The 21336-nt window shown below is 44.2% G+C and overlaps 3 protein-coding genes across 4 annotated transcripts; all 3 read right to left on the bottom strand.

Annotated features, from left to right (window-relative positions):
• Positions 1-642: 642 nt before the first annotated feature.
• On the bottom strand, positions 643-3076 carry LOC138637175 (CKLF-like MARVEL transmembrane domain-containing protein 6; the record flags this gene model as incomplete). Its single annotated transcript, XM_069725683.1, has 3 exons — positions 2962-3076; positions 2029-2146; positions 643-861 (listed from the first exon to the last, which is right to left on the bottom strand). Coding segments are annotated over exons 2-3 (330 nt in total), but the record flags the coding sequence as incomplete, so codon positions are not given.
• Positions 3077-12716: 9640 nt separating this feature from the next.
• nudt17 (nudix (nucleoside diphosphate linked moiety X)-type motif 17) lies at positions 12717-17049 on the bottom strand. Of its 2 annotated transcripts, XM_069725692.1 has the most exons (8): positions 16840-17049; positions 16651-16764; positions 15219-15402; positions 13863-13888; positions 13523-13615; positions 13275-13373; positions 13012-13145; positions 12717-12939 (listed from the first exon to the last, which is right to left on the bottom strand). In XM_069725692.1, the coding sequence occupies exons 1-8, from the start codon at positions 16909-16911 to the stop codon at positions 12774-12776; spliced, it is 888 nt and encodes a 295-aa protein (XP_069581793.1). In that variant the 5' UTR covers positions 16912-17049; the 3' UTR covers positions 12717-12773. The 2 variants fall into 2 exon arrangements, with proteins under 2 accessions (XP_069581793.1, XP_069581792.1); XM_069725691.1 differs by having other exon boundaries at positions 16651-17049.
• Positions 17050-17172: 123 nt separating this feature from the next.
• LOC138637180 (membrane-spanning 4-domains subfamily A member 4A-like) lies at positions 17173-20899 on the bottom strand. Its single transcript, XM_069725685.1, has 7 exons — positions 20793-20899; positions 19760-19993; positions 19412-19513; positions 18708-18764; positions 18441-18620; positions 18077-18190; positions 17173-18003 (listed from the first exon to the last, which is right to left on the bottom strand). The coding sequence occupies exons 2-7, from the start codon at positions 19961-19963 to the stop codon at positions 17953-17955; spliced, it is 708 nt and encodes a 235-aa protein (XP_069581786.1). The 5' UTR covers positions 19964-19993; positions 20793-20899; the 3' UTR covers positions 17173-17952.
• Between the last annotated feature and the right edge of the window lie 437 nt (positions 20900-21336).

Here is a 21336-nt window from a genome sequence, read left to right as displayed (position 1 = left end):
AGCGTGTGTGTAACGTGTATAGCGTGTGTGTAACGTGTCTAGCGTGTGTGTAACGTATCTAGCGTGTGTGTAACGTGTGTCTAGCGTGTGTGTAACGTGTATAGCGTGTGTGTAACGTGTGTCTAGCGTGTGTGTAACGTGTCTAGCGTGTGTGTAACGTGTGTATAGCGTGTGTGTAACGTGTGTATAGCGTGTGTGTAACGTGTGTATGGCGTGTGTAACGTGCGTCTAGCGTGTGTGTAACGTGTGTATGGCGTGTGTAACGTGTGTATAGCGTGTGTGTAACGTGTGTATGGCGTGTGTAACGTGCGTATAGCGTGTGTGTGTAACGTGTGTATAGCGTGTGTCTAGCGTGTGTGTAACGTGTGTATAGCGTGTGTGTAATGTGTGTATAGCGTGTGTAACGTGTGCATAGCGTGTGTAACGTGTATAGCTTGTGTAACACGTGTATAGCGTGTGTATAGCGTGTGTAACGTGTATGGCGTGTGTAACACGTGTATAGCGTGTGTCTAGCGTGTGTAACATGTGTATAGTGTGTGTAGCTTGTGTCTATTGTGTGTGTAACATTTGTATAGCTTGTGTGTGTAACGTGTCTAGTGTGTAACGTGTGTGTATGTGTAACATGTGTCTAGTGTGTGTAACATGTATATAGTGCGTGTGTAACGTGTTTAACGTGTGTCTTACCAGCCTCGGCCAGCAGGTGACGCCCACCCTGTCGTGCAGCGTGGTGGCGAGGAGGATGAGGAGCAGCAGGGTGAAGAGGAAGGCCGTGCAGCTGACGAACTCAAAGAAGTAGAGGGCGGAGCAGCTGATGCAGCTGTTCACCACCTCCTCCAGGAGGAAGGCCAGGAAGGACAGCAGCTGGGGAGCAAAGCATCATGGGAGTTAGTGTTTCTACAAACAGCAACAGCTGCAGGTCACACAACCAATCAAGGCTTCAGCTGAGTGATCACATGATACGGTTACTTCCTGTGTACAGAACAGCAGTTTGACACACCCCAAATACACACACTTTAACATGTCAGAGATCATACGTGTTAACACTAACATGTCAGAGATCATACGTGTTAACACTAACATGTCAGAGATCATAGGTGTCAGCACTTTGTCAGACCTCGCCAACACACAGTAAAGTGTTGCAACAGTGAGGTCATCACCTCTGAAACACTTTCACTTCCTAAGGAGCTGGAGGAGGAACACACTGCTTCTCCTTCCTTTCTCATTAATTCGCTGTTCTACTGTAAACGTTCTCAATGTTCTCCTGTCAACGTTCCCTTCATGACGTTCTCATGTTGACGTTCTCGATGTTCTCCTCTAGACGTTCTCCCGTAGACGTTTTACTGTCCATGTTCTCCTCAAGACGTTCTCCTCTAGACGTTCTACTGTCCACGTTCTCCTGTCAATGTTCTCTTCATGACGTTCTCATGTTGATGATCTCGATGTTCTCCTCTAGACGTTCTCCCGTAGAAGATCTCCTGTAGACGTTCTCCTGTTGACGTTTTACTGTCCATGTTCTCCTCAAGACGTTCTACTCGAGATGTTCTCCTGTTGACGTTCTCCTGTAGACGTTTTACTGTCCATGTTCTCCTCAAGACGTTCTCCTCTAGACGTTCTACTGTCCATGTTCTCCTCAAGACGTTCTCCTGTCCATCTTCTACTGTCCACGTTCTACTGTCCACGTTCTACTGTAGACATTCTACTGTCCACGTTCTCCTGTAGACGTTTTACTGTCCATGTTCTCCTCAAGACGTTCTCCTCTAGACGTTCTACTGTCCATGTTCTCCTCAAGACGTTCTCCTGTCCATCTTCTACTGTCCACGTTCTACTGTCCACGTTCTCCCGTAGACGTTCTACTGTCCATGTTCTCCTCTAGACTCCATCAACCTGAACCAGCAACAGAACCAGGACTTATAGACAGCTGCACAAAAATCTGAAACAAAAAATCACCTGAAACAATGACTCCACTCTGAAAACACACACAGCTCCAGGTTTAGGTGTGTGTGTGTGTGTGTGTGTCCTTGAACTCACCACCTGCATGACCTTCAGGAAGAACCTGGTTCTGTCCAGATGCTCCGACGGTACCGTGAAGCAGGAAGACTTTGGGTTTGGAGCCGTTGTGGTGGAGTAGACCTCAGACATGGTGGAACTACACACAGACACACACACACACACACACACACAGAGACAGACACACACACACACACACACACACACACAGACACAGAGACAGACACACACACAGAGACAGACACACACACACACACACACACACACACACACACACACACAGACACAGAGACAGACACACACACAGACACACACACACACACACACAGAGACAGACACACACACACACACACACACACACACAGACACAGAGACAGACATACACACAGACACACACACACACACAGAGACAGACACACACACACACACACACACACACACACACAGAGACAGACACACACACAGAGACACACACACACACACAGCCATTATAGTCTCATAGATACGTCCAGGGACGGCTCGGTTCTGTTCGGAGTGTGGTCCAGTGGATTCGGTGCGCGTCATCACCACGCTGCAGCTGGTTTTAGTTATATTTCACAGCTCTCACAACTTCCCGCCGTGCGTCGCCGTGTGTTCACGGGAACCGTTGCAGGGGAAACCACACGGGACTGTCATGAGTCCGTGAGACTGACGCCGGAGTGAAGAGCGGAACTTTAATTCTCCATAACAACATTATTATCATGTTTTCACGGATAAAGAGTCACTTAGTAAAGAAATGACGTTCAGAAGTAAATTGACGGAATTTTAAATGCAGTCTGGCACGTGCTCGGCAGACTGCGGGAACTTCGCATCAACTTTATAAGGTGTCCGAAACTCGGCTGGACTTCCCCACCAGAACCGGAAGTTGTCTTAAAGTGAGACGTTAAAAGCGGAGTGTTTGAGGAGTGAACTCACCGATCAGGTTTCTTCCAGTTGGCGGAAAATAAAGTTTCCAGGAGTTGAGTTCAGCTTCAGCTCTCAACTTTGTTTCTCTGCTGCTTCAACAGAACTTCCGCATTTAGTGTTTCTTTTTTTCCTCAGCACCACAAAACAGGAAGTGACGGGTTTGTGGGAAATGTGGTTCAACTGTGAGGGTCCGGCTGCGCGTCCTTTGTGTAATGAATGTGACGTAAAGATGATTTAAAGCTCTTATTTTGACAGCAGATTGTATTATATTTTATATTTCATATCACAGACTGTCTGTTGTGTAAACATACGTCACTTAAAAGACTTTTTTATCCCTTTGAACCCGCATGGTGGTTCAACACAGAAAACACATTACAGGCAGGATACTTCAGGATTATTATGACAGGAAGACATCTCCTGTAATCAATACAGTAATCAATACAGTAATTAATTAATACAGTAATTAATACAGTAATCAATTAATACAGTAATCAATACAGTAATTAATCAATACAGTAATTAATTAATACAGTAATCAATACTGTAATTAATCGATACAGTAATCAATACAGTAATTAATCAATACAGTAATTAATTAATACAGTAATCAATACAGTAATTAATCAATGCAGTAATTAATTAATACAGTAATCAATACAGTAGTTAATCAATACAGCAATTAATTAATACAGTAATTAATACAGTAATCAATACAGTAGTTAATCAATACAGCAATTAATTAATACAGTAATTAATACAGTAATCAATACAGTAGTTAATCAATACAGCAATTAATTAATACAGTAATTAATTAATACAGTAATCAATACAGTAATTAATTAATACATTAATTAATACAGGTTAAAGTTAATATTTTAATGTCTGTGACTGATTCACTGAGACCACACGGTGGAGCTCTGCTGCTGTTGGAGATGTTGCAGAGCATGATGGGAGTGCCCCCCTCCCCCTTCCCCCCTCTCACCTGGGCAGGTGTATAAAGGAGTCTTTCTCTCCAGCAGCTGCTCACTGAAGTCTTTGTCACAAAAACTCAGACTTCCTGCACAAAGATGGAGACGCTGCTCGTCGCTCTCAGCCTCGCCACCTCAGGTCAGCAACACGCCAACACGCTTAACAACACGCTCAGCAACACGCTCAGCAACACGCCAACACGCTCAGCAACACGCTCAGCAACACGCTCAGCAACACGCTCAGCAACACGCTCAGCAACACGCTCAGCAACAACACGCTCAGCAACACGCTCAGCAACACGCTCAGCACCACGCCAACACGCTCAGCAACACGCTCAACAACACGCTCAGCAACACGCTCAGCAACACGCTCAACAACACGCTCAACAACACGCTTAACAACATGCTCAGCAACACGCCAATACGCTCAGCAACACGCTCAACAACACGCTCAGCAACACGCTCAGCAACACGCTCAGCAACACGCTCAACAACACGCTCAGCAACACGCTCAACAACACGCTCAGCAACACGCTCAGCAACACGCTCAGCAACACGCTCAGCAACACGCTCAGCAACACGCTCAACAACACGCTCAGCAACACGCTCAGCAACACGCTTAACAACATGCTCAGCAACACGCTTCCATCCCACCGCTCACGCTTAGCAACACGCTCAGAACACTCAGCAACACGCTCAGCAACACGCTGCAACACGCTCAGCAACACGCCAATTCAAACAACACGCTCAGCAACACGCTCAGCAACACGCTTAAACACGCTCATCAGTTTCTCCCACCGCTCTGACAGACAGAAAACATCAGTTTCTCCCTCAGACAGAAACACCTGATCGATCGATCGATCAGCTCTTTTAGAAAAGTTCACCAGGTCTGCTGACGTCTCGTTTCTCAGCAGCACGTCGTCATTATCTGATCGATCACCAGCTCTGCTCTTCACATTTACAGACTCAGTAATATTTACCTGATCGATCAATCACATATTAACAGCTGCTGGTAAACTTTCATGTTTTCATGAGTGTTGAAAATGAGATGTTTCCATGTTTTTTTATGCTAAGCTAACATTTCCCTTTGTTTCCAGTCTTAATGCTAAGCTAACTGGCTGTAACGTGATATCTGATCAAACGAGAAGAAAAGAAATTTCACTCAATGAGCAGAAAGTCAAACATGAAAAACAACTGCGTATGTTTCTGTTTCTATTATTTGAATAACAACTAAAGTTTCAACAATTTTAATCAAACCTTCAAAACTGATCAAAAACTGATCCTGAGATTAATGATCAATTATGAAACTGAGCGAACACCTTTTTCCTTCTTGTTCCATTAGTGTTCTCCAATACAATGCTGGTTGCCATGACAACCATCAAACCCGCCAAGACTGAAACCAGCCTCATCATCAGCTCCGCCCCCGACCTCACGCCAGCATCTCCCGGTGTCCCCGGTAGCACCAGCAGTCCGCCCGGTGTCCCCGGTAGCACCAGTCCAACCGTCAGCTCCACCATGGCAACAACCACGGACAGAAACACGGCAACGTTCCATGTAACCATGACGACCGCCTCTCCAAACATCACTGAGCACCACATAAGGCCAGACAGAAATTCTTCTGTAACCATGACGACAAACAACACACACATTACGACGGTTTCCCCCGGCAACAACACGCAATACACTGCGACAACACCCCCCGTTACCACAGCAACAGGGAATGGAACGACCATAGCTGGCAGCTCACCTATCTCCGTTTCCCCCAACAACCAAATCACGTTCAGTAGCTCGCCTCCGACCTTGACCTCGACCCTGGCACCGCCCCCCCCTGCAGCCGACGCCGGGGTTCCTGGGTGGGGGATCGCTCTGCTGGTCCTGGCAGCTCTGGTCCTGCTGCTGCTCCTCCTGCTGCTGGCAGCACTGGTGAGATACGCTGACACCTCCCGACCTGTTCACACCGTTACCATCTGAACCAGCCCGGGGGGGTAAAGGAGGGTACCAGGTCCTGGGAGGGTACCAGGTTAGGGTTCTACTCTCTGAGGCACCAAAGAGACACATCTTTAGAGATTATAGATATACAGATGCAGATTTTAAATATTCAGACATGCAGCTGACTGTCACCGTTCTGTCCCTGCAGCTGGTGTGGTGGTGCTGCTGTAGGGGGCGCTACAGCCACTTCAGTCCCAACGACCACCTGACCCACAAAAACAACATCCCTCTGTACACCACCCACAGCCGCTTCGAGGCGGCCAATGGACGACCATACGTAAGTTAACCGTCCCTGAATACAACTGTTTGTGAGGACACGTCTCTGTCAGGTCCCCAGAAGGACAGCGGAACCTGTGTGTGTGTGTGTGTGTGTGTGTGTGTGTGTGTGTGTGTGTGTGTGTGTGTGTGTGTGTGTGTGTGTGTGTGTGCGGTAACGTGTCGTTTCCCAGCAGCAAGTTTAGCTTCGGTCTGCATACATGATCCCTACATGTCTGCAGACGTGGTCATGCAGCCCACACATGTTTGTTCATGTCAGAGTTGGCGGTGTGTTGGCGGTGTGTTGGTGGTGTGTTGGCGGTGTGTTGATGGTGTTGGCGGTGTGTTGGCGGTGTGTTGGCGGTGTTGGCAGTGTGTTGACGGTGTGTTGGCGGTGTGTTGACGGTGTGTTGGCGGTGTGTTGACGGTGTGTTGACGGTGTTGGCGGTGTGTTGACGGTGTGTTGACGGTGTGTTGACGGTGTGTGGACGGTGTGTCGACGGTGTGTGGACGGTGTGTTGACTGTGTGTTGGCGGTGTGTTGGCGGTGTTGACGGTGTGTGGACGGTGTGTTGGCGGTGTGTTGGCGGTGTGTTGACTGTGTGTTGGCGGTGTTGACAGTGTGTGGGCGGTGTGTTGACTGTGTGTTGGCGGTGTTGACGGTGTGTGGGCGGTGTGTTGGCGGTGTGTGGGCAGTGTGTTGGTGGTGTGTTGACTGTGTGTTGGCGGTGTGTTGACGGTGTTGACGGTGTGTGGGCGGTGTTGACGGTGTGTGGGCGGTGTGTTGACGGTGTGTTGACAGTGTGTTGACGGTGTGGCGGTGCGTTGGCGGTGTTCAGGGTGTGTTAGTGGTGCATTCAGGGTAACTGGGTGTGTTTAGGACTTGAGCTGTTTGTATTTTACTGAGTAAGAGTTTAAACAGGGAACATGAAGGAATCACACCTACCTGTAAAGTGATTGATGTCACTATGACAACATGGTAATGGACCAATCAGAGCCATCAGTGTGTTGACTTGAATAGATTGTTTAGTTCGTGTTATCGTGACTCAGACTCTGTAAATCAGTCCTGTCACTCTGACCTGCTGCTGATTTTCTGATCTTTAGAAACTTCTTTTTTCTGTTAGTTTAAAGTTTCACTTGCAGGTTCATTATTAATCTGGCAAACACAGGAGTTCCAGGAGAAACGTCTCAGTGAAATAATTCAGAGACTGCATGGATGATCAGTTTTGTAGAATCAGCTGATCGGCAGTTTGAACCAGACTGATTGGAGGGACTTCCTGTTTGTAAACATGCAGCCCATAATGCATCTCTTTCAGGAAGAAGTGGAGCCGACGAAAAAGCCGTCAGGGACGTACACCGTCAACCAGCAGTGACACCCTGCAGCCAATCAGCAGAGGACAGCAGTGCATCACCGTGGCAACACAGACGTTGTAGTCTTTTATTCTGTTTAAAATTTTTGATTTGATTTTATGCTGAACAGCCGAAATTCTTCCTGTTTGTCTCAGTCTTTAATTTATTGTTTTCAAAAACATTATTTAAAATTACACAAATGGACATGATTCTTACATTTCTAATTAAAACCATTTAAAAACACCAGTATACTGTTATATTCTAGAAAATATTAAAATAAGTCGAATTAAATTGTTTCACGTTCTGTTTGTATCATCAGTTTCTCTTTTCGTTTGCTGTTTTTTCTTTTGTTGTTTTTCTTAGTTTTTTCTGTATTTGATGTTTAGGTTTTTATTGTGACATTTAAAACAATTTCTGTAAATATTAAACTCATTGTTCTGATTTTGATACATTTAATATTTTTTAATCATTGCTATTGATCATTGACTTTTTGATACATATTAATATTATTATTGTTCAATATATTTGTTTGTTAATCACGTTTTAAATCACATTAACATCCTGCTGTAATCTTCATGTAGCTGTTTTTAATATTTCATTATAAATCTCTCACCTCATGTTTGACTCTGATCATTTTATTTTGATAATGTCTGATAAAATGCTTCAAACAATGTTGAAACACGATCATGATGTTTGTTTTCTTTTAGATGAGTCAGCAATATTAGTTCATGTTGGAGTCACACCTGTCTCATGTCTGATGGTGCTGCTCCCCTCCATCTTCTCCTCTTCCTCCTCCTCCCTCCTCCTTCATCCCCCTCCTCCCCCTACCCCTCCTAGATGTATATATGGAACAGACAACAGGTGGAAATGAGGCAATCATGAAGACAACCCTATAAAGGAACGGTTCTGCAGGTGGTGACCACAGACCGTTTCTCTGTCCTCGTCCTTTCTGGATGATCGTTGGTCCCTTTTGCATTTTGCCAGTGTCCTCACCACTAGAGGGAGCATGAGGTGTCTCCAACCCACAGAAGTTGTTCAGGTAGTGCAGCTCATCCAGGATGGCACATCAATGCACGCTGTGGCAAGAAGGTTTGCTGTGTCTGTCAGCACAGTGTCAAGAGGACGGAGGACATACCGGGAGACGGGCCGGTCCACCAGGAGACGTGGAGGGGGCCGTAGGAGGACAACAACCTGGCAGCGGGACCGCTATCTGCTCCTTTGTGCAAGGAGGAGCAGGAGGAGCGCTGCCAGAGCCCTACAAAATGACCTCCAGCAGGCCACTAATGTGCATGTTTCTGCTCAAACTGTCAGAAACAGACTCCATGAGGACGGTACGAGGACCCGACGTCCACAAGTGGAGTCTGTGCTCACAGCCCGACACCGTGCGGGGAGACCGGACTTTACCGGAGAACACCGAGATCGGCAGCTTCTCCGGTCTTCACGGACGAGAGCAGGTTCACACTGAGCACATGTGACAGACGTGACAGAGTCTGGAGACGCCGTGGAGAACGTTCTGCTGCCTGCAACATCCTCCAGCGGGACCGGTTCGGCGGCGGGTCAGCGACGGTCTGGGGAGGCGTTTCTTCGGAGGGCAGCGCAGCCCTCCGTGTGCTAGCCAGAGGTACCCTGACTGCCATTAGGTCCCGGGATGAGATCCTCAGACCCGTTGAAGACCATCTGCTGGTGCAGCGGGTCCCGGGTTCTTCTGATGCAGGACAATGCTCGGCCTCATGTGGCTGGAGTGTGTCAGCGGTTCCTGCACGATGAAGGCGTCGACGCTCCGGACCGGCCCGCCCGTCCCCCGGACCCGAATCCAATCCAGCACATCCGGGACATCGCGTCTCGTTCCGTCCGCCGACGCCACGTCCACCGCAGACTGTCCAGGAGTGGACCGATGCTTTGATCCGGGTCTGGGAGGAGATCCCTCAGGAGAACATCCGTGGTCTCATCAGGAGCATGCCCAGGCGTTGTAGGGAGTGATACAGGCACGTGGAGGACACACACACTACTGAGACTCATTTGGACTTGTCTTCAGGAATCTCCACAGAAGTTGGATCAGCCTGTGATCTGATTTCTCCACTTTTATTTGGAGTATGATTCTGAATCCAAACCTTCATGGATAATGATTCTGATTTCCATTGATCATTCTGATGTTATTTTGTTCTCAACACATTCCACTATGAGATGAATCAAGATTTGAACTGGAATATCTCATTCATTGAGATCTAGCACGGTGGTGCAGTGGTTAGCACTGTCACCTCACAGCAAAAAAGGTTCCAGGTTCGAATCCGGTCCTGGGCCTTTCTGTGTGGAGTTTGCATGTTCTCCCTGTGCTTGCGTGGGTTCTCTCCGGGTTCTCCGGCTTCCTCCCATCATCCAAAAACATGCACCTCAGGTCAGGTTACCTGGCGCCGCGCTAGTGGCAGCCTGCTGCAGCATCTCCCCCCTGAGAGCCCCCCTGCTGTAGTGAAGACATTTCCCCTCGGGGATTAATAAAGTGTATAAAATAAAAATCTAGGATGTGTTGTTTAAGTGTTCCCTTTATTTTTTTGGAGCAGTGTATCTATATCAATATATCGACTATAGACCCGTCGTCCTGACGTCTGTAGTCACGAAGTCCTTTGAAAGACCTGCTGGTCCAAACTCACCTTCCTCACTAACTCACCTTCCTCACTATTAACAATCCCTCCTCACTAACTCTCCCTCCTCACTAACTCACCTTCCTCACTAACTCACCTTCCTCACTAACTCACCTTCCTCACTAACTCACCTTCCTCACTAACTCACTAACTCACTCACTAACTCACCCTCCTCATTAACTCTCCCTCCTCACTCACTCACCTCACTAACTCACCTCCTCACTAACTCACCTTCCTCCTCACTAACTCACCTCTCCTCACTAACTCTCCCTCCTCATTAACTCTCCCTCCTCACTAACTCTCCCTCCTCATTAACTCTCCCTCCTCACTAACTCACCTTCCTCACTAACTCTCCCTCCTCACTAACTCACCTTCCTCACTAACTCTCCCTCCTCATTAACTCTCCCTCCTCACTAACTCTCCCTCCTCACTAACTCTCCCTCCTCACTAACTCACCTTCCTCACTAACTCACCTTCCTCACTAACTCTCCCTCCTCACTAACTCACCTTCCTCACTAACTCACCTTCCTCACTAACTCTCCCTCCTCACTAACTCTCCCTCCTCACTAACTCTCCCTCCTCACTAACTCACCCTCAGGCCCCGGACCATCATCCCTGGCGCCCCCCAGGGGTCTGTACTCTCCCCACTGCTCTTCTCCCTCTACACCAACGACTGCACCGCAGGAGACTCATCTGTTAAACTCCTGAAATTTGAAGACGACCCAACGGTCATCGTTCTCATCAGGGACGGTGAGTCTGTATACAGACGGGAGGTTGAACATCTGGTTCTCTGGTGCAGTCAGAACCACCTAGAGCTGAGGCCCCCCAACACTGCAGAGATGACCGTGGACTTCAGGAGGAGCCCCCCAACACTATGGAGATGATAGTGGACTTTAGGAGGAGCCCCCCAACACTATGGAGATGATAGTGGACTTTAGGAGGAGCCCCCCAACACTGCGGAGATGACCGTGGACTTTAGGAGGAGCCCCCCAACACTATGGAGATGATAGTGGACTTTAGGACTGCAGAGAACATCACCAGTACCAATCTGTCCTCCATTCAGACTTCTACACATCCAGACTCAGGAAACGGGCCGGTAGCATCTCTGCAGATCATCCCACCCTGGACACCTGCTGTTCCAGCTCCTCCCCTCCGGGAGGCGCTACAGAGCACTGAGCACCAGAACAACCAGGAACAAGAACAGTTTTTATCTGCAGGCCGTCACTCTGCTCAACAGTTAAAACTGGACCTTTTTTGCACGACACCCAACTCCATCAGCACCATTGTTTTAGGTGTAAATATGTATATATTCATTCATTTCTATTCTGTAAATATGTCTATTTATGTTTTATATATGTCTATTTATGTTTTATATGTCTATTTATGTTTTATATTTGTCTATTTATGTTTTATATGTCTATTTATGTTTTATATATGTCTATTTATGTTTTATATATGTCTATTTATGTTTTATATTTGTCTATTTATGTTTTATATGTCTATTTATGTTTTATATATGTCTATTTATGTTTTATATATGTCTATTTATGTTTTATATTTGTCTATTTATGTTTTATATATGTCTATTTATGTTTTATATATGTCTATTTATGTTTTATATTTGTCTATTTATGTTTTATATGTCTATTTATGTTTTATATGTCTATTTATGTTTTATATTTGTTTTATATATGTCTATTTATGTTTTATATGTCTATTTATGTTATTATATATGTCTATTTATGTTTTATATATGTCTATTTATTTTATATATGTTTTATATATGTCTATTTATGTTTTATATATGTCTATTATGTTTTATATGTCTATTTATGTTTTATATATGTCTATTTATGTTTTATATGTCTATTTATGTTTTATATTTGTCTATTTATGTTTTATATGTCTATTTATATATGTTTTATATATATGTCTATTTATGTTTTATATTTGTCTATTTATGTTTTATATGTCTATTTATGTTTTATATATGTCTATTTATGTTTTATATATGTCTATTTATGTTTTATATTTGTCTATTTATGTTTTATATGTCTATTTATGTTTTATATATGTCTATTTATGTTTTATATTTGTCTATTTATGTTTTATATGTCTATTTATGTTTTATATATGTCTATTTATGTTTTATATGTCTATTTATGTTTTATATATGTCTATTTATGTTTTATATATGTCTATTTATGTTTTATATGTCTATTTATGTTTTATATATGTCTATTTATGTTTTATATATGTCTATTTATGTTTTATATATGTCTATTTATGTTTTATATATGTCTATTTATGTTTTATATATGTCTATTTATGTTTTATATATGTCTATTTATGTTTTATATATGTCTATTTATCTGTCTGTTTTTGTATTTTTTTTGGATGCCAAGAGTGAAGCTACAACTGGAGTCAAATTCCTTGTATGTGTCAACATACCTGGCCAATAATAAAAGTTTATTTTTTTCCCCATGTTAATTGTTGTGAGTCCAGTTTGTCCATGAACACCCACCACTCTGGTCTCCATGGAGACACGACCCTGCTGACCTCAGCCGGTCTGTGCCGCCCCCTGCTGGCCTACATCCTCACTTCTAGGCTTTCAGGGTGGTTCAGAGGTCAGGGGCCTCCAGGCTCCTCAGCCACAGCTCCAGGGCAAACTTGGTCCCGGTGCTGACCCGCTCCACATCGGGGCCGCTGGCCGGGGCCCGGCGGACAAAGACCGTCGGAGGCAGCAAAGAGTCGGTCAGAGCTCCGTCTGCAGACACCTGCGACACACTGAACACACAGCCGGGGGTCAAAGGTCACAGACGGAGGAGGACACTCTGGAGCTGCGCTGAGCTCTGATACCTGATGCTGCTCGGCAAGCCGTCCACCGGGACATCTCCGTCCTCTCCGTCCACGGCAGAGACGACGGCTCCGACCAGCCGGCGGTCGGCCCACAGACACGCACTGACCTCAGCAGGACACGGGCTCAGACCAGCCTGCAGGGAGAGACAGAGACATGGAGGACAGAGAGAAGACTGAGTCCAACAGAGACGAGGTCGTACTTGTCCACAGAGGAGCCAGGAAGTAAACAGGAAGTAGACAGGAAGCAGACAGGAAGTTGTTACCTGGAGCTGCAAGTGTGTGAGAGACGACTGCAGCAGCATGTAGACCACGATGTGATGTCTCTGAGGAAGACCTCTGGACAGCATGGGAGGAAAGACAGACTGACAGAGGTACAGACAGAAGACAGAGACAATAAAATGTCTCTTTAATCACAAACACCATGATGTTTTAATCTGCAAGATCCTGCCTGCCTGTCTGTCTGTCTGTCTCCAATCGATCTGTCTGTCTCCTATCTGTCTGTCTGTCTCACCTCCCAGAGACCGAGGGCTTGAGGACAGACTTCCTGAGGTTCCATCTTGAGTCCAGTTTCTTCCTGTAACTCTCGTAGACCAGCGTCCAGCAGCTGAAACCAACGGGTCAAAGGTCATGTTTAAACCTTTTATAAACATAATAATAATAATCATCATCATCATCATGAATCAAAGTGTCTGAATCATCCACGGAGACAACCAGCTGTTTCCCTCAGAACAGTCAACCAATCAGAGGAGAGCGATCCTTAAAGACACAGAGCAGCCTGTTGGAGGAGAGTTCAGCTTGAACCCTTTATGACATCATGACATCATGATGCAGAAGAACAGGAAACGAGTTACCGTCTCATCAGGTTCAATATGGCCACCTGCAAAACAACAAGATATGAGTGTGAAGGGGAATCGAAACACGTCTGTGTGTATGTAAATGGTCTGTACTTGTATACTTTTATCACCTTTTGGTCTCAAAGCTCTTTAACATGTTTTTCCACTCACACACTAATGAGACAGATCACCATGCAAGGTGCTGCCATCAGGAGAACATTCACACACTGATGGTTCACCATCGGGAGCAACTTAGGGTTCAGTGTCTTGCTCAAGGACACTTAGGCATGTGGACAGGAGGAGCTGGGGATTGAACCACCAACCTTCCGATTAGTGTTCAACCTACTCTACTGTCTGAACTACAGCTTCCCCTGTGTGTGTGTGAGTGAGTGAGTGAGTGAGTGAGTGAGTGTGTGACTGTGTGAGTGTGTGAGTGAGTGTGTGACTGTGTGAGTGAGTGAGTGTGTGACTGTGTGAGTGTGTGTGTGAGTGAGTGAGTGAGTGAGTGAGTGAGTGAGTGAGTGTGTCAGTGTGTGAGTGAGTATGTGTGTGAGTGAGTGAGTGAGTGAGTGTGTGACTGTGTGAGTGAGTGAGTGAGTGAGTGAGTGTGTGAGTGAGTGTGTGACTGTGTGAGTGTGTGAGTGAGTGAGTGAGTGAGTGTGTGAGTGAGTGAGTGTGTGACTGTGTGAGTGTGTGACTGTGTGAGTGAGTGAGTGAGTGTGTCAGTGTGTGAGTGAGTGTGTGTGTGAGTGAGTGAGTGAGTGAGTGTGTGACTGTGTGAGTGAGTGAGTGAGTGTGTGAGTGAGTGTGTGACTGTGTGAGTGTGTGAGTGAGTGAGTGTGTGAGTGAGTGTGTGAGTGAGTGAGTGAGTGTGTGACTGTGTGAGTGAGTGAGTGAGTGAGTGTGTGAGTGAGTGAGTGAGTGTGTGACTGTGTGAGTGTGTGAGTGAGTGAGTGTGTGAGTGAGTGTGTGACTGTGTGACTGTGTGAGTGAGTGAGTGAGTGTGTGAGTGAGTGACTGTGTGAGTGAGTGAGTGAGTGAGTGAGTGTGTGTGTGAGTGAGTGAGTGAGTGAGTGTGTGAGTGTGTGAGTGAGTGAGTGTGTGACTGTGTGAGTGTGTGAGTGAGTGTGTGAGTGAGTGTGTGACTGTGTGAGTGAGTGAGTGAGTGAGTGTGTGAGTGAGTGAGTGAGTGTGTGAGTGAGTGAGTGAGTGAGTGTGTGTGAGTGTGTGAGTGAGTGACTGTGTGAGTGAGTGAGTGAGTGAGTGAGTGAGTGAGTGAGTGTGTGAGTGAGTGAGTGAGTGAGTGTGTGAGTGAGTGAGTGAGTGAGTGAGTGTGTGAGTGTGTGAGTGAGTGAGTGAGTGAGTGTGTCTGACCTGGAGGAACCCACACGTTGGGAAATATCCGAAGCTCTTTTGCCCGACGCGTCAGCAAGACTCTCTGATTGGCCGTCTGCAGGAGAACAGCCACACCTACATCCACTCCACGCTGCTGGATGTCCAATGGGATCGCAGCGGCCTCTGTGACTGACAGGTGTTTGATGGGACAGAAGGCGGGTCTCTGGAAGAAAATAACCACAGGACTGATAGACCAAATACAACATATCACATGTTCAAACTGAGACATTTTATTGTTTAATAAAAATATGTTCTCATTTATCATCAACGTTTACGGTTCCTGAGCCCACGCAGTGATTTCACAGACTGGTGAACCTCTGAGGGACTCCGCCTTTAGTGAACCTCTCATGTTCCTGATCTGTTGCTATGGTAACCTGATGAGATGTTCCACCAGGTGTTTTTTTTAATCTTTAAACAACTTTTCTTTTGTTGATCCTGTCACAACGTTTTAGAGACGTGTTGCTGCCATCAGATTCAAAATGACCAGATATTTTTAATAAAGCAATAAAATGTCAGTTTTAACATTTGATATGTTGTCTTTGGTTTATCTTATATTAAATATGAGTTTATATGATTTAGTAATCATCACAAGCTCTAAATATGAAAGATAGAGATAAATGTTAAAGATAGAGATAAATATTAAAGATAGATATACATATTAAAGATAGAGATAAATGTTAAAGATAGAGATAAATATTAAAGATAGAGATAAATGTTAAAGATAAATATTAAATAAATATTAAAGATAGAGATAAATATTAAAGAAATAAAGAAAAAATATTAAAGATAGAAATAAATATTAAAGATAGAGATAAATGTTAAAGATAGAGATAAATGTTAAAGATAGAGATAAATATTAAAGATAGAGATAAATGTTAAAGAAATAAAGAACAAATATTAAAGATAGAAATAAATATTAAAGATAGAAATAAATGTTAAAGATAGAGATAAATATTAAAGATAGATATAAATATTAAAGATAGAGATAAATATTAAAGATAGAGATAAATGTTAAAGATAAATATAAATAAATAAAAGATAGAGATAAATGTTAAAGATAAATAAATATAAATAAATATTAAAGATAAATATTAAATAAATATTAAAGAAATAAATATTAAAGAAATAAAGAAAAAATATTAAAGATAGAAATAAATATTAAAGATAGAGATAAATGTTAAAGATAGAGATAAATATTAAAGATAGATATAAATATTAAAGATAGAGATAAATATTAAAGAAATAAAGAACAAATATTAAAGATAGAAATAAATATTAAAGATAGAGATAAATATTAAAGAAATAAAGAAAAAAATATTAAAGATAGAGATGAATATTAAAGATACAGGTAAATATTTAAGTTCGAGATATAAATATTAAAGAAATATTAAAGATAGAGATGAATATGAACCTTCAGAGGGATCGTTTGTCCTCCGTCTCCTCTAGAAATGATGAAGTGTTGTTTGTCCAGAGAACAGCTGACCGCTACGTCATCACCTCCATCAGAGAAGTGAGCCGTTATACTCTGAAACACACGAAGAAGAACATGAAGAAGACATGAAGAAGAAGAGGGGCCGCCGGACCTCCTGGTGGTTCCGACCTGAATGAAGTGAGCTCGGTTCGGAGCTCCGTCCCTCCACACATGGACCAGAACCCTCCGGACTCTGTCCATGCTGCTTCTTGTCCTCGCTTACTAACTTCCGCTAGCAGGACAGTGTCCTACATTAAACTTGACGTCATTTCCGCTGGTTCCGTTCAAACTGAATAACTGGACTCAGTCGAACTCTACAGACGGAGAGCAGACTGCCACTGTCTTCAGATACTCAACATCCGGTTATATATATATATCCCTTCAGAATAAAAGCACGCAGCTCCTCAGTCAGCTGAAACACAATTCGTCATGTGGTGTTTTTCAGGTTCTGAATCAAAAAGCTTTTATTGTTTATTTCATTGTTTTATTTATTTTCATATATTGTGTTCATTGTTACAGAAAGAGAAAGTTATTCTTTAGGTAGAAAAAGGAAGTTCAGAGAGATTTTAAATGACCTTTAATCCTCTGAGGTCAGGACATTTCCTCTACTTTCACATATCTTCATTATTTACATACAACAGAGTACACGCTGGCTGCAGAATGAAGCTGACCTTTGACCCCGAGCAGTGTGTGAAGACATTTGGTCCTACTGCTGAAAAAAGAAGTCCCATAATAAATATATTTCTGTCTGGACAAGAATAAACACATCATAAATGTCAATGCTGGAGTTTTGAGAGGAAGAGTTGTCGGTTTAAAACCACAGCAGGTGTTCAGAGGACGTCAATGATAGGGGTTTTATTTTGAAAATACCTGAAACAGGAAGAGAGGATCAGCTGTTTGTCTTGTTTGTATGTAATGTCTGAGGGATATCATTCCTCCACAAAAACTGCCACAGAACTGTAAACTCTCAGCACCAGACTCCATTCAAAAAAGGCTTGTTTTAACTAGAACCAACAACAGATCAGCTGTGATCATGTGATCAGCTGATCAGTGAGTCCATCTCTACTGGAATTTAAAGAGTGCCTCCTGTTGGTTGGAAGTCGAACCTGCACTTCCTCATCTGATCCATATTCAAACAGTCACCCCCAGATTACCCACAATGCATTGCAACATGATGATTATAGTTAGAGATGATGGCTCCGCCCCCCTTGGGACACTGCCGGCTGGCTGTCATCCTCTCCGTCACTGCGACTGCAACACTGCGTCAGACAGCAGAGTGCTGCGATCCTCCCCCTGCAGGTCAAAGGTCAAAGGTCACACACACTGAGTGGGCGGGGCTTTCAGGTTGTGGTGGAAGGTGTCTTACCGAGACGTCGCAGCATCTGATGGCTTTAATGGAGAAAACACAGATGGTGACGGAGACACACACCTGGAGGACGGACAGAACCAGGAGGACACCATAGAGTCCAAACAGAACCACCTGGACCGGAGACAGACAGACAGGAGACGGACAGACAGACAGACAGGAGAGAGGAGACAGACAGAGACAGGAGAGAGGCGACAGGAGACAGACAGACCGACCAACAGACAGACAGAAGACAGATGGACAGACAGACAGACAGACAGGATCAGTAGTTGGAGACACTCCACAGTCAGATACTGATGTGCTGCGTTCTGATTGGCTGATTAAGTCCAGTCCTGAAGGAACCAGAACTAGAACCATGTCTTACATTCAGAACCCTCATCCTGCCGCTGCAGTTGATCCTCACATCATCTTGGAGACCGCTGAAGCTCTCGGGGTCACAGAGCAGGTCGGAGGGGGCGGGGCCAGCCAGCAGCCAGCACACATAGGCCACACCCCCCAGGCCCAGCAGGACGCTGACCACGCTGGACACCAGAGAGGCCCAGACCTGAGACATCGAGACAGAGTCGGATCTGATCAACCTGATCAATCTGATCAATCTGATCGATCAGCTGGATAAAAACGTGAAACTCACCAGTCTGATTGACGTCCTCCTCCCTGTCACCACGGCAACAGACCCAGAAACCACGAACTGAACGACAGCAGTTATTGATCAGTTATTGATCAGTTATTGATCTGTGTTGTGTTTATTGATCCGTGTTGTGTTTATTGATGCGTGTTGTGTTTATTGATCCGTGTTATGTGTTGTGTTTATTGATGCGTGTTGTTTATTGATGCGTGTTTTTTATTGATGCGTGTTGTTTTTATTGATCCGTGTTGTGTTTACTGATCCGTGTTGTGTTTACTGATCCGTGTTGTGTTTATTGATGCGTGTTGTGTTTATTGATCCGTGTTGTGTTTATTGATCCGTGTTGTGTTTATTGATGCGTGTTGTGTTTATTGATGCGTGTTGTGTTTACTGATCCGTGTTGTGTTTATTGATGCGTGTTGTTTATTGATGCGTGTTGTTTTTATTGATCCGTGTTGTGTTTACTGATCCGTGTTGTGTTTACTGATCCGTGTTGTGTTTATTGATGCGTGTTGTGTTTATTGATTGATTGATCCGTGTTGTGTTTACTGATTGATGCCTGATCCGTTTGTGTTTATTGATGCGTGTTGTTTTTATTGATCCGTGTTGTGTTTACTGATCCGTGTTGTGTTTATTGATGCGTGTTGTTTTTATTGATCCGTGTTGTGTTTACTGATCCGTGTTGTGTTTATTGATGCGTGTTGACGTACAGCGGCGGCGAGGCCGAAGGGCGCCGAGGTGATGAGGATGTGCGAGGAGGCGGCGGTCAGAGCGAAGGCAACACACAGCAGGCCGATGAAGATCTGAACCACCTGAAACACACAGTCACACTTTCACAATAAAAGCAGCAGAACTGTGCGTGAGCAGCTGCTGCCTGCAGTGCATCATGGGTAATCAGACAAACATCCCTGATCACTGTGAGACTGAAGGAAACGTAAAATCAGACAGTCTCAGTCTTCTGAACTGTCCGTTTTATTCTGAAAGGACATCATGATATAAACAGGAAGGGGAGTCCCTCTGAGTCTGAACATGTGTTTTACGTGGGTGTTCAGTCTCACCCCAATGCCCAGAGGCTGGCCACACAGGAAGGTAGCAGTCATGGCGTCCATCTTGGTGGGAGTGGGCGGGATCTTTGCGGCAGGGGGCTGGGCCTGTGGTGTTGCGTCAGCAGCGTCCTGGAGCGGGATGGAGGCTTCATTCTTGGGAATGACCTGAGTGACAATTGTGACTCCACCCACTGAGGTAATGGACGTGGACGCCATGATGGAGGCCACTGAGGCTCAGAGGGAATTCTGGGTAAACAACAACAAACATCGAGAGGCTGAGCTGAAATCTACCTGTAACTCAGATGACATCATCTGAGGTCAACTACAAATCCCAGAGTGCTTTGCTGTAAAAAAAAAACAACCAAAAAAACCATCCAATCAGAGAGCAGCAGGTGATGTTGCTGAGCAGCGATTGGTCGATTTATGAAACCAACTAAAACTAGGATGAAGAATAATTGCAGATATTTTCTATGATATAAACAGAAATAAATAAAAAATACTTAAAAACAAGAGAACTACAGTAAAGTGTTTACAAATCTGTCAACAAACAAAAACGAAATTCTTCGATTCGCACTTTTTTCAAAGTGGAACAATGTGTTGATTAACAATGTTAGTTTTAATATGAACATTAAAGGAAAATGTGCTGAATTCACCACTAAATCCTAGAGTCTAAAAAGCTCCTGAAATCTGCTGCAGCGGAATATTTGTATCCTCTAATCAGCAGAGGATATAAAAGTTTCTGAATTTTAAATGGAGTCTGGTGTGGGCTGGGATCCAACCAGGAAGCGCTGCTTCTCTGAGAATGACTGTTTATTTGACCCCTTCGTTAAATTCTGACCCTTTAAATCCTCACAGGTGTTCTTAGAGAACATTTCAGTTAATAGTTTCTGTTGTTATTAAAGAAACAAACCGAGGAAACACCTGAACGTGTTTGTGACGCAGCAGTTTAATGTTCTGAATATGAAACCAAACCGGAAGCTACAGTGCAAAGTTTGGAGCTATTTTATCATGTTTAAATGCAGCTGACGACATTAAAGAAGCTTACCTGCAGTTCAAGCTTCAGTTTTCAGCCAGAGACTCTGAAGATTTCTGACCAGATACCGATAAAACTTTATCAAGCTGCTATCAGGGACTTCTATAAAAACGGAAATCTGAAGATCCGCCAAACAAGTTACTTTCTGGTCAAATAAATAACTAAAACAAACTATAATAATAATAATAATAAAACGTTGAACAAGAAGCAAAATTTTAAAACAGCGAAAAGAAAACAAGACGCCAATAAAACAAAGTTTAAATTTAGAACTAAACAAAGAAGAAAAAAGTATTTACTAAGGACTTTTTCTTATCATCATTTAGTCCGATTTGTTTCAAAGTTATTGTTTGTGAATCCATTTAAATTTCTGTTTTAATTCTTCATTATTTCGCCACTCTGCAGCTTCCTGCTCCGTAACTCTGACAGCACCTGAACGCAGCGCAGGAAGCTCCACACCATCATTTCCAAGAATCCACGTTTGACACACACACACACACACACACACACACACACACACACACACACACACACACACACACACACACACACACACACA

The sequence above is a fragment of the Brachyistius frenatus genome, unplaced genomic scaffold (assembly GCF_029030835.1).
Source record: "Brachyistius frenatus isolate BFR_SWC_R1_liver_20210118 unplaced genomic scaffold, ASM2903083v1 Contig_437, whole genome shotgun sequence".
NCBI lineage: Eukaryota > Metazoa > Chordata > Actinopteri > Embiotocidae > Brachyistius > Brachyistius frenatus.
The sequence above is the reverse complement of the archived record's forward strand: the minus strand, read 5'-3'. Positions and strand labels throughout refer to the sequence as shown.

Bases quoted from the DNA above. Each gene is read 5' to 3' on its own strand.
- nudt17 (XM_069725691.1), bottom strand. From the start codon at position 16,911: ATGGACAGAGTCCGGAGGGTTCTGGTCCATGTGTGGAGGGACGGAGCT. The intron at 13,889-15,218 runs GTCAGACACACT...GTTGTTTTGCAG, and splicing joins CAACGTGTGGGTTCCTCCAG to GTGGCCATATTGAACCTGAT. The intron at 13,146-13,274 runs GTAACAACTTCC...CTCTCCCTGCAG, and splicing joins TCACACACTTGCAGCTCCAG to GCTGGTCTGAGCCCGTGTCC.
- LOC138637180 (XM_069725685.1), bottom strand. From the start codon at position 19,963: ATGGCGTCCACGTCCATTACCTCAGTGGGTGGAGTCACAATTGTCACT. The intron at 19,514-19,759 runs GTGAGACTGAAC...TGTGTGTTTCAG, and splicing joins GCCAGCCTCTGGGCATTGGG to GTGGTTCAGATCTTCATCGG. The intron at 18,621-18,707 runs GTGAGTTTCACG...TCGATGTCTCAG, and splicing joins GGAGGACGTCAATCAGACTG to GTCTGGGCCTCTCTGGTGTC.